This window comes from Malus sylvestris, chromosome 2 (genome assembly GCF_916048215.2).
Source record: "Malus sylvestris chromosome 2, drMalSylv7.2, whole genome shotgun sequence".
NCBI classification, from domain to species: Eukaryota; Viridiplantae; Streptophyta; class Magnoliopsida; order Rosales; family Rosaceae; genus Malus; species Malus sylvestris.
In genome coordinates this window covers 12,018,144-12,031,664 of record NC_062261.1, presented here as the reverse complement: position 1 = coordinate 12,031,664, position 13,521 = coordinate 12,018,144, and the positions used below count along the sequence as shown (strand labels likewise).

Sequence of the window (13,521 nt, the reverse complement as noted above, 5' to 3'; positions counted from 1 at the left end):
GCGTCATAATACCGCTTTATGCGTGAACGTAGAAACATCGTTCGATAAAGGGAACCAATACTTTATTTTAAATGTTACCCTAGACTATGTACCCATGTGATACAAATTATCTCCAGATCAATAATTTGATCACTGAAAAATATACCCATGTGACAACCGTTATTTTTAAATCACTATCCTTTTTTGTTAAAAAAAATGGCACACGTATAAAGCAATATCTAATTTTGAAGTGAGGAGTTGAAAGGAAAAAAAGTGTAAGCATGACCTCACCACAACATATGACATAACAACAAATAATTGACCAACATTTGGTTAATAGTTTAGCTGTACTTTTCCTTCAACTAATAGTTTATGGAAGGCTTTTCATTCACCAAAACTTCCCACTAGTCTCAAACGGAACTCAATCACAATATTAAGAAGTTTGGAAGAACAATACTAATTAAAAGATGTTATTAATTAATTAAACACATGTAATTAGTCAAATCTTGAGCTTTAATTCGATTAGTACTGAAAAATAGTGGTCGGACCTTGAAGCAATAGCCAAGCACAAGATGTTCAAAAGAAAGCAAAGCGATCATTTGAAATTGCCTTCATCGTTCCACATCTTTACTCCAAAGCCAGCAAGTCATGATCTAACATTGGTCAAAAATGTCGGACTTAATTGGAATATAATTTCCTTCGGTCTCTCCTCTCTCCAGTTGAAGTTGATTCGATTCGCTCAATTCCCCTTTAGCCTTATACAACCTGATGATTGCTCGATCTGACCTCGTAACAAAAAGAGTGTATTTACAGTTAAAAAAACGCATACCATGTGGCTAGGGAGTGGATCCAACCATCGGTGAAGCTTCATCTTCCTCTGCCAACTATTTTACTGGTATTTGGTCTAAGGTTTGGAAGGCATTGATCCCTCCGAAAGTAAAAGTAGGAATGTGGAGGCCACGACATTATCCCCATAAGATGTAATCTCCGAAAAATATCGCATTGAGATTGATCCTTCGTGTCTTATGCAATTCAAATTATGAGATTCTTGAACGAATGCCACTATGCTATATGTTGGATTTTTGGATCGACGGGCCCGTCTCACTTTAATGACACCGATACTATCCCCAACTTAACCACATGCCCAATCCATCAGGTGTGAGGTTTTATCACAAAAAAACATCGGTATTAGTTAAAGTAAGGTAATCCTATTTAAACCCATTAGGTTTCTTTAAACCCACCGATGTGGGACTTTAACACTCCCCCTCATGTGTAATCTCAACTCAGAGGTCGACTCACGTTGGGCCTAGTTGTTTTCAATGGAACTCAGCGGTTATCTCTATATTAAGGGTTCATACTTGTTTCCTTATGGGTGACAAGCTCGTTGGCTTGCACGGGCCCGAACCGTGAGCTCTGATACCATGTTGGATTTTTGGATCGTTAAGCCCGCCTCACTCTAACAACACCGATACTATTCCCAACTTAACCACATGCCTAATCCGTCAAATGTGGGGTTTTACCACAAAAGACCTTGGTATTAATTAGAGTAGGGTAACCCATTGAGTTTCTTTGAACCCACCGATGTGGGACTTTAACACTAAATGTGCTTGGTTATCCATGTTCCCCCGAGCATTGCAACATCACTATCAATGAGATCTTGGGTAATGGAGATTTCAAGCATATGTCCCAGCCCAGTTTGATGGTTTTAAGATGATTTGTTGGGCGTTATGGAGAAAGAGGAACTCCAAACTTATGGACAGGGTGTTCTCCAAATGTCTTGGTTTCAAGATCTCTTTCATGCTAGCATGAGTTTGTAAAAGACCAATTTCATACGCAAATCTCGGCCCCTCAACACCATCACCCAAAAATGGACAACGCTGCCCTCTGGCTGCCAGAAGATCATGAATGTTGATGGTGCATATGGGACACTGAGCGAAATGTTGGGGGGCTGGGATCATCATTCGCGATTCCTCAGGAGTTTTTGTGGAAGCTGCATGTAAAAGCTTTCAAGGTGTCCAGTCATCTTTGTAGGCAGAGGCCCTGCTAGCTCTTCCAGAAAGGCGTGGCAATGTCAGCAACAAGGGCTAATTCTCAACGACTTGATATTAGATGCAACCCATTTCAAATTGTACCGTCAATTATGGACCCGCAACCAAATTGGTCTAGGATAGACCAAATCATTAAGGACACCAAAGCCTACCTCTCTACAATCACTGAAATTACATTATTCACCGTTCGTCAATATGTCAGTGGTGTGACACATAGCCTAGCTCGTTATAGTTTGCATATTAGAAATCCTTGTTACTATTGTGTGGATCTTTTTACTCTTATTGTAGACCTATTGATTGAGGAATTTAACATCATGTAATTTGGTTTCTGTATTTTTTCTTTTTCATTAATGAAATCCTATTGATTGAGGAATTTAACATCATGTACTTTAGTTTATGTACTTTTTCTTTTTCATTAATGAAATCAAATCGTTTCCTTTGTAAAAAAAAATAAATAAATAAAAAATAAAAAAGATTCGGGAAATTAACTGCCACGTGGAAGTTGGATTTAGTAACTAGGTTATGAAGCTGATGTTTGTTCGTGCATCGCATGGTAGTGTAACTTTTAGTCGTAGTTTTATTTGCTCTTTTCTTTACAATAAAATCAATTTACGGAAAGGAAACAAAAAGAAGGAAGAGTTGTTGTCAATCTACACTTTTTAATGTGCATTTGCACGTTGTATTTTTACTTTTTTAAGTGCATAGGATTTGAAATATTAATAACAATTTTTTTAATATAAGCAATATTTCTACTTTAAACTATATTAATATTAAAAAGAAGGGATAGGAGTTGAACTCAATACGTAATAAGTTGATAAATAAAAAATGTCTGGTAAAGTGGCAACCATAAACGTAATTCACAGCAAGATCTGAAAAACAAAAATACAAATATGATTGTAAAGTTAAGATAGTTTATGATTCGATTCTTTCTAATATAACAAAGAGAAAAACACGATAGTAAAATTAAACTCTATTGATTGTCTTTGTATAATGTACAACAAAAACCTCGATCGAGAGGGTAGAGAGTCCAGAAGCCTGAGTATGGATCAGTATAGTTTGCTCACCCGTACCTAAAAATTTCCATGGACAAAAGAAAAAAACAAGAAGAAAATATATATTTGTTTTTCTTTATTATAAAGAAATTAACTGTGTAGTAATGAATTAGATAATTTGATGATTATTTGTCTAATTTAATCAAGACTCCAGCGCGAAGGGTGTCTGTAACAGATCATATGGGCCCCACAGAGCATCCAATGGGCACGGTCGGTTGGCGTCCAGTCTCACCCACGGCTTCCCCTTCCCGCTCCAATGCAGCAAGCTCACCGGACCCGGATGCAAATCCCGACACAACCCACGAAAGTTATCTCCGCCCAGTCCGTGCTGGTTCCATCGGTGGTCGACTGCGGCGATGTTTCCGGCGAAAACCAATAGGAAAGGCGGGAGGGACCCGAGCTCGTAGATCCGCATCCGCTTCTGTAGCTCCATCCACTCCACGATCCGTTCCGTGTACCCACCGGATCTCCACTTGTCCAAGTCGATGACCATGACGCCGGTGTTGAAGTAGCAGGCCTTGCGGTTCTCGAAGGTGAGGGAGAGGGTCGGGTTGGACCAAAACGTGGGCGTAAAGTAGGAGGAGAAGTTGGCGTTGCAGTACTCCGGCGCGGCGAGGACTTGGGTGGGGCCCAGCGGGGTGGACGCCAGCTTGGAAATGTCGTCGACGAGGATGAGGTCGGAGTCGAGGTAGACGACTCGGCGGACACATGTGGGGAGGATGTTTGCGAGGTAGTTGCGGGCGTAGTTGAGCGGGCAGTCGAGGGCGGAGCGGATCGACGTCGATATGAGCCCCGCCACGGCCGAGTCGTCGAAGGGGTAGACTCGGAATTTCAAGTAGGGAAATGACGTCGCGATAATTTGCTGGAGGAGTTGGGAGTTGGAGGTGGAGGAGGAGGAGACGAAGTGGAAGATGACATTTTCCGGGCAGGAGGAGTGTTGGAGGACGGAGAGAATGGCGGCCATTGAGCCACGGAGGTAAGCGGCGTCGAGGGTCATTGCCACGTGGACCGCCTCATCCGAGCACATGGCCACCGCTGTGTGCTCGTGGTTGTTGAGGTCCGGGCAGCTGGGGGAGTTGTAGAATTTCGGTGCTTCCTTGAATCGTTGAGTGGTTGCGGTGGCGAGCGCTTCCCTGAGTCGTTCGGAAGTAGTGATGGCGGCATTGGTGGTGGTCGTAAAGAGAAGGATGAAGCTGATGAGGAAAGAGAGCATGTTAAGAAAATTTGGACAATTAGGAAAGGTAGTGATATATGAAAGAGAGGAGGTGTGTGGTGGTTTTGGTTTTTGACGGGTGGAGAGAGGGTTTAATTTTTGAAAAGGAGAAAGTTAGAAATAGGGGAGAGAAAGAGGAGTTTCTGTAGAGTGTTTGGGGAGAAGACACTTCTGCGATTTCTGCGTGGCTTTGAAACCACGTTGGTTTCAAACCTGAACTGCTCGGGAAGCCAAGTCAAGGGAGGGGGGGTCTTTGTTCAAAGACAACCAAAATGAAGGCAGAGAAGATTATTTGGATAATATTTGCATTCTCTATTTGCAAATAATGTATCTTGACTATACAAATTTTATAATCAGAACCATTATATATATATATATATTTTTTTTTATTTGAAAATCATCCTTAAAAAAAAATTTCCCAAGAAAACAATGAGATTATTCTTTTTTCCATATGTGGTATTTTACCAAATTTTTTGGAAACTAACATATTTGGTAATATGCCATCAAGACCTAGACCGCTAGCTAAGTGTGTGCATTCATTTTATCCATTCACATCAGTCTCTAGTTTTTACAAAAAAGTTCTCGAATTAAAACTTACAATTAATATCGTGGGAGGAAAAACTTGAACACAGAACCTTAGTGTACAGGTCAATACTCTTAATTACTTGCATTACAATTTAGGAACCACTAGCAATTTGCATAGCTTGCTAAGGAAAATTTGACATACATATGTGTCAATTTATTGATCATGTGATAAGTATTAGGTTATATTAATTCAAACATTTCCTTAATTAAGAGGATAACTTAATTAACATTTATATTAATTTCCAATTACTAATTTGAATATTCATTTAGTACTGGAGAGAGGGAATTGAAGCAATCCCCATTCCCTAACTCTCTAGGTTGTAAAATATAAAGTGATTAGGACATCATAACCCTGAGCTGGACTACTTTTTAAGCAAAAGTTGAGCGTGAAATATGAATTTAGGAACTTTAATCTTCTTCCCCCACCGCATCTTATATCCTTTAGGTGAACTGGTGAGGTATCCCCTTCAGGAAAATTAAACTCCAACCTCATATCATGTCTATATGTGTGTGCTTCCGTGCAAAGCTATACTCTATTTTTATATACAACTCCCAGCAAGAAGTGATTCCAAGAAGGGTGAAATGAGAATTAGAATACACAAAAGTCATTAGATGGGAAAGCTACTCTTAATTTGTAGAAATTTTCGTCACCAAGTGCATGTGCTCTAATATTCTAGTAAACAGAGAGTTGGGTTCTACCCAATGTAACACAATGTCAACAACTTACTAAACGACCGGCACACACATGACATAACATTTTTTTTTTCCCGTAACATTTTTATCATAAAAACGTACCTTCATTAAAAATTCAAACATTTCTTGTATGGACAACTTTACTAATTTTTGGGTGGGGGCTAAACATAGAAACAGTTCTAGCGATTCATGAGGAAATATTTATTATTTTTCTATTATCAATTAGGGATGACAAATTAACTTAAAATCTCTTCCAACGTTAAGAAAGACGACTAAACTAAAATACAGCCATAGTTTATTTTAATTACAATCTACGTAACATGGATGCTGATCAGTGTTCTACCCTGCATTTGCAGTAGTCCTCGGATCCCTTTATTTCCCTAATCATATAGTACCATCTTAAATCCTAATTATAATTAAATCAAACTAAACTTGGACCTAAAATGATTAGAGCAAAAGGAGAACCCCACATAGACAATTCATGTCTCACGCGATGGGGGCAACCGTGATTTGGGATCCGAAATTTGTGTTTATATTTTGAGCCACCTCATTACATTGTACACCCTGATAAACTTAAGAGAGTTGCCACCTGGCCCTTTGAATGGGACCCAAGGGGTGAAGGTTGGTTGTTTCTGAAAACGGATTGAGACGGCCAAACTAAAAAACGCATTAGAAAGTGATTTGTTTCTTGTGATCCTTCTAACACTTTTTAATCTTTTCTGGATATCTTACCTTTTAATTTAGGGATACTTTAAATGTGTTCTCTAATCCCTAACATTCTTTGACTAAAACCTTAATAATATTTAAAGTTGTCCCTTGACTTTGTACACCTCATTATATTACAATTAATGTTTATATTTTTATAGTTTTGACATTAATTGTTTGATATTTTATGAGATATATAATTCTATAAATTTAAAATCCCTTATTATAATACTATTAGAAACGGTTACAATAAAAAAATTCAAACATTTTGATAGAATAAATAGATAAAAACTATGTAAAAATAAGAAATAATAAATGGCAAAAGAATGTATCCATAGTGTTAAAAAAATTGGTACATTTCACATATAACAAAGTGGTACATTAATAAAGAAGAATGGGTACATTATAAATAAATTATGGTACATATAAAAGATTAAAAAATTATGAGTAAAAATGAATTTTTAAAAAATATAGGCGCTAAAAGAAAATAATACATGGGTACAAAATAAAACTAAAAAGAAAATACTACAAATTTAAAAAAAAAATGTTGCAAATTAAAAGTGGGTACAAACTAAAAATATAAATATATGATACAAAGTTTAGGCATAAAACATAAATATACCATATGTAATTTTTCTATCATTGATTAAATATACAATGTCACGTGACGGTATACACATGGGTACAAACTGTAACATCCCACATCACTCAGCGGAGTGATCCTTAAATGTATATTCTCATCCCTACCTAGCACGAGGCCTTTTGGGAGCTCACTGGCTTCGGGTTCCGTAGAAACTCCGAAGTTAAGTGAGAAGGAGGCCAGAGCACTCCTAGGATGGGTGACCCATTGGGAAGTTGCTCGTGAGTTCCCAAAAACAAAACCGTGAAGGAATGGTAAGCCCAAAGTGGATAATATCGTGCTATGGTGGTAAAGTGGGCCCGGGATGTGACAAATGGTATCAGAGCCAATCTCTGGCCGGAAGTGTGCCGACGAGGACGACGGGCCCCTAAGGGGGGTGGATTGTAACATCCCACATCGTACAGGGGAGTGATCCTTAAATGTATATTCTCATCTCTACCTAGCACGAGGTCTTTTGGGAGCTCACTCGTTTCGGGTTCCGTAGGAACTCTGAAGGAGGCCAGAGCACTCCCAGGATGGGTGACCCATTGGGAAGTTGCTCGTGAGTTCCCAAAAACAAAACCGTGAGGGAATGGTAAGCCCAAAGCGGACAATATCGTGCTATGGTGGTAAAGTGAGCCCGGGATGTGATGGACCCGGGCCGGGATGTGATACAAACACAAATAAAACTTTAAAAAATATGGGCACAAAAAGAAACTAATATATGGGTACAAATTAAAAATGAAAAAAAAAATTGGTACAAACTAAAAATAAAAATATATGATAAAAAATTTAGCCATAAATATAAATATAGTAATTGTAACATTTTTAACGCTAAAAGAATATATTTAAAAATAAAAATATTTTATTATTCAAATAATTAATGATGTTATTAATATCCAAGGACCATGATCAAAAATTGAAAATGAATAGGATTTTAATCAATGTACTAGCAAAAAGAAAGGTATGAACCTAATTTCTCCTTTAATTTATTACAATTATTCAAGGTTTAAAAAAGAGATTTTGATTAAGTTATTCCCTCCTTTTTGGACATTTTCAAACTAAACGCGATCACATTCACATTTGAAACTACTAGTTAAAATGAAAGAACGAAAGATTTAAAAGTCTTGATTAATTTGGAGGATTATTTGTATTTTGATGGTTAATGCATTCTTTTGTATAGAGATAAAAGTGGTAGTTTATACTAAATTAATTTAATTCAAAGTCGGGTGAGGAAATTTATAACTTAGTGCCTTAACCAGCTCGACTAAGTTGAAGTTTGCCTTCTATATCGTGTTTAGACAAATATTTTTCGTGAATTAGTTACAAGTTAATTGAAAAGTTATTCATGCATTATATGTTTTCTTGTTTATTTTGTTTCTCTGTTATCCATGCATTCTATAAATTAACTATTCTGTATACAATTTGAAAATAAATCATTTTGCTTGTATTTTGGTCATGTGTCATACTTTCTATTGAGATTTATTATATCAACGTGTTTGATATGCTATATTAGTCAGTAATTTTCGCTCTCGTGTTATATTTCTCTCTGCTTTTGTCATTTGATTTTTTTTTTTTTACAGTTAATCCAAAATAAGAAAATAATAGACGAGTACCGAGTGCTGTGATGGAAATAGTAAATACAAGAACAAGATCAGAAAAACCAACGTCCTGAGACTGTTGATCACAATGCCCTAAACCCTAAACCTTAAACCATAACTATAAATGAATTGTTTTCTTAAAAACCTGATACATCATGTATATTCTTTATTCTTGTAATTCTTATTCAGGATAATATTAAACTAAAAATTACTCCAATGAAAATACAGCCTCATGCTGTATGCCCTTCAATTATAAGTACCTTGCCTTTTGACAGAAAAGATGGAGAAATTCTTTCCATTATTTGAGCTTGGTTGCAGCATTTTTTTTTCAAACCACCATGAAACCAAGCATGTGCGACACGACAGCCACATGTCAAGCACTTTCACTCGAGCACTTTCCAATTATTTGGGTACATCTCGACTCCTACTAACACTTTTGTTAGGCCATATAAAACCCTACGTTAGTAAATATAAGCATTGTTTCACAATATATAGCGTAACCAGAATTTGTCATAACAGAGCATGATGGTGAAGTTTTAACAAAAATTCCATATGTTTCATCAATCACGATATTTTTCTCTTTAAAGAAAAACTCAAAGACTGAGATCAAAGTGTATCCAAACCTTAAATTATTCAAAGATTACAAAAGTTACTTCTCCATAATCAGGGTTGTAAATCGGCTCGAAACATTTCGAGCTCGCACAGTTCAGCTCGTCTTTGGCTTGTCGAAGTTCAGTTGTGAAAGAACCAAGCTAAGCCTAGTTTGGCTTGATTAAGAAACAAGCCAAACTTGAGCATTAGTGTGTTTGGCTTGTCGAAGTTCAGTTGTGAAAGAACCAAGCTAAGATTAGTTTGGCTTGATTAACAAACAAGCCAAACTTGAGCATTAGTGTGTTCGGCTCGTAAAACTTGTGAACAACAACAGCAAAGTTTGTTCCCACTAAGTGGGGTCGACTATATAAATCCTAGAACGCCATTGCGCTCAGTTTTGTGTCATGTCCTTCGTTAGATCCAAGTACTCTAAGTCTTTTCTTAGGGTATCTTCCAAAGTTTTCCTAGGTCTTCCTCTACCCCTTGGGTCCTGAACCTCTGTCTCGTAGTCACATCTTCGAACCAGAGCATCAGTAGGCCTTCTTTGCACATGTCCAAACCACTGTAACCGATTTTCTCTCATATTTCCTTCAATTTCGGCTACTCCTACTTTACCTCAGATATCCTCATTCCTAATCTTATCATTTCTCGTGTGCCCACACATCCAACGAAGCATCCTCATCTCCGCTACACCCATTTTATGTGTGTTGATGCTTCACCGCCCAACATTCTGTGTCATACAGCATCGCCGGCCTTATTGTTGTCCTATAAAATTTTCTCTTGAGCTTCAGTGGCATACGGCGATCACATAACACGTCGGATGCACTCTTCCACTTCATCCATCAAGCTTGTATTCTATAGTTGAGGTCTCCATCTAATTCTCTATTCTTTTGCAAGATAGATCCTAGGTAGCGAAAGTGATCTCTCTTTGGTATTTCCTAATCTCCGATCCTCACCCCTGACTCATTTTGGCCTCCATTTGCACTGAACTTGCACTCCATATATTATGTCTTTGATCGGCTTAGGCGAAGACCCTTAGATTCCAACACTTCTCTCCAAAGGTTAAGCTTCGCATTTACCCCTTCCTAAGTTTCATCTATCAACATTATATCGTCTGCGAAAAGCATACACCAAGGAATATTATCTTGAATATGTCCTGTTAACTCATCCATTACCAATGCAAAAAGCTAAGGACTTAAGGATGAGCCTTGATGTAACCCTACAATTATGGGGAAGCTTTCGGTTTGTCCTTCATGAGTTCTTACGGCAGTCTTTGCTCCATCATACATATCTTTTATAGCTTGGATATATGCTACTCGTACTCCTTTCTTCTCTAAAATCCTCCAAAGAATGTCTTTTGGGACCCTATCATACGCTTTTTCCAAATCTATAAAGACCATGTGTAAATCCTTTTTCCCATCTCTATATCTTTCCATCAATCTTCGTAAGAGATAGATTGCCTCCATGGTTGAGCGCCCTGGCATGAACCCGAATTGGTTGTCTGAAACCCGTGTCTCTTGCCTCAATCTATACTCAATGACTCTCTCCCAGAGCTTCATTGTATGACTTATTAGCTTAAAACCCCTATAGTTCATGCAATTTTGAACGTTGCCCTTATTCTTGTAGATAGACACCAAAGTGCTCTTTCGCCACTTATTTGGCATCTTCTTCGTTTTTAAAATCCTATTGAAAAGGTCAGTGAGCCATGTTATACCCGTCTCTCCCAAGACCTTCCACACTTCGATCGGTATATCATCTGAGCCCACTGTTTTTTTGTGCTTCATCTTTTTCAAAGCTACAACCACTTCGTCCTTCCTGATGTGGTGGTAAAATGAGTAGTTTCTACACTCTTCTGAGTTGCTTAACTCCACCAAAGAAGTACTCATTTCATGTCCTTCATTGAAAAGATTATGAAAATAACTTCTCCATCTATCTTTGACCGCGTTCTCTGTAGCAAGAACATTTCCATCCTCATCCTTGATGCACCTCACTTGGTTTAGGTCATTTGTCTTCTTTTCCCTTGCTTTAACTAGTTTATAGATATCCAACTCTCCTTCTTTGGTATCTAGTCGCTTATACATATCGTCATAAGCTGCTAGCTTAACTTCTATCACAGCTTTCTTCACCTCTTACTTTGCTCTTCTATACCTTTCACCATTTTCATCGGTCCTATCCTTGTATAAGGCTTTACAACATTCCTTCTTAGCCTTCACCTTTATTTGTACCTCCTCATTCCACCACCAAGATTCCTTTTGGTGTGGAGCAAAGCCCTTGGACTCTCCTAATACCTCTTTTGCTACTTTTCGGATACAACTAGCCATGGAATCCCACATTTGGCTAGCTTCCCCCTCTCTATCCCACACACATTGGGTGATTACTTTCTCTTTGAAAATGGCTTGTTTTTCTCCTTTTAGATTCCACCATCTAGTCCTTGAGCACTTCCAAGTCTTGTTCTTTTTTCTCTCCCTTTTGATATGTACATCCATCACCAACAAGCGATGTTGATTAGCCAAGCTCTCTCCCGGTACAACTTTGCAATCCTTACAAGTTATACGGTCCCCTTTCCTTATTAGAAGAAAATCTATTTGTGTTTTTGACGACTCACCCTTGTAGGTGATCACATGTTCTTCTCTCTTCTTAGAGAAGGTGTTGGCTAAGAAGAGATCATATGCCATTTGCAAAATCCAAGATAGCTTCCCCATCCTCGTTTCTCTCCCCAAAACCATGGCCACCATGAAAACCTCCATAGTTGCCTGTCTCCTTGCCCACATGTCCATTTAAATCTCCTTCTATAAATACCTTCTCCATCTGAGCAATTCCTTGCACCAAGTCTCCAAGGTCTTCCCAAAATCTCTCCTTCAAACTCGTATCCAACCCTACTTAAGGTGCGTACGCACTAATCACATTGATGAGTTCTTGTCCTATTACAATCTTGATTGCCATGATTCTATCTCCTACCCTTTTGACATCTACAACATCTTGTATCAAGGTCTTGTCCACGATGATGCCAACACCATTTCTCATTCTATTTGTGCCCGAATAACAAAGTTTAAAACTTGAGTTTTCTAGATCATTTGCCTTAAGACCAACCTATTTAGTTTCTTGTAGGCACATAATATTTATCCTTCTCCTCACCATAACTTCCACTACTTCCATAGATTTTCCCATTAAGGTTCCTATATTCCACGTTCCTCCCTAGCTTCTTCACCATCCCCCGTCTAATAGGATCAAAGTACTTCTTTTGTGTGTCCTGTGTAAAGTTGATAGGAGCATATGCTCCCAAACAACTTTGAGTGGTGTCGTTCAAAAAGAAGTTTCTATGACCCCCTACTCATTTAACACTGCATCTAGGTGCCGATGGAGATACAACGACCCTTGCTCACTTATCACTGTGCTCGAGCCACACAGCGAGCCACTTACGAGTGACGCCCTAGCTTTAGCGCGAATTTGTTCTGGATTCATTTTCATAAGGATTCGACATAGCCTAGGAGTGCTGGTTGTCAACTACCTGATGCCCTCCCCCTCCTTCTTTATTCCGGCTTGGAACCAGCAATGTAAGATAAAATTACACATGCGGAGTTCGTAAAACTTGTGAACATCTCAAAAAAAAATTAGGAGACAGCTCGAGGTAGGCTTTTTGCGTGGCTTGGTTATTCGAGGTCGACTATTGTATAGTGCATATTTTGGAGGCCCAAGTCCAACTAAATCAATTACTACGATCTAATACTTGTAAGTGAGAGGTCTTGTATTCAAATCTCGAGAATGACGAGTTCACATCCAATTAATTCACCCACCCTCTTAGTCTATACATATTGTAATCGTTGTATAAATAAATAAATCTAAAAAATTATAGTTTAATGGGGTTTCTTCTTTATGGTTGCCGCTCAAAGAAGCCTAAACCATATAAAAACAAAACCAAAACCAAAATCTAATTGCCGATTCGTTCATTGTTCCCATATCTAGTATCTACTTCAAAACATTTGAGGTAAGATGTTGCTATAAATTTAATGCTCTTATATATATAATAGTGTATATAAAACACTATATCGTGATATTAGTGACTACTGTGTAATATTTTTTTTTATAAACAAACGATATTATCTACACTAAGGGGGTGGGAGACTGGGATGAACCTCACAATGGGCAAGTCATAATAATTTGGTTCAAATTCGCCTTTGACGCTAGAGAATCGAACCTTCGACCTCTACGTAATTAACACTATATTAAAATTATTTGATATAGTAGTTAATTCTTAAGCCTAAACCCTACCACGATATCGCAAAATTTTTTAAACAACCGAACCAACTTACTATTGAAAATAGTTCGAAACAGTTTGATCCACCTGGTTATTCAGTTTTCAAAAAGAAATGTGATGGTTGAACGAAATGATTATATATCAAACAACTTTATCTCACCTAGCTAGCTTTTATATTAA

General features: G+C 37.9%; 1 protein-coding gene across 1 annotated transcript; it reads right to left on the bottom strand.

Annotated features, from left to right (window-relative positions):
- Nucleotides 1-2,982: 2,982 nt before the first annotated feature.
- LOC126589397 (probable galacturonosyltransferase-like 1) lies at nucleotides 2,983-4,611 on the bottom strand. Its single transcript, XM_050254679.1, has one exon. The coding sequence runs from the start codon at nucleotides 4,290-4,292 to the stop codon at nucleotides 3,222-3,224; it is 1,071 nt and encodes a 356-aa protein (XP_050110636.1). The 5' UTR covers nucleotides 4,293-4,611; the 3' UTR covers nucleotides 2,983-3,221.
- Nucleotides 4,612-13,521: the final 8,910 nt, after the last annotated feature.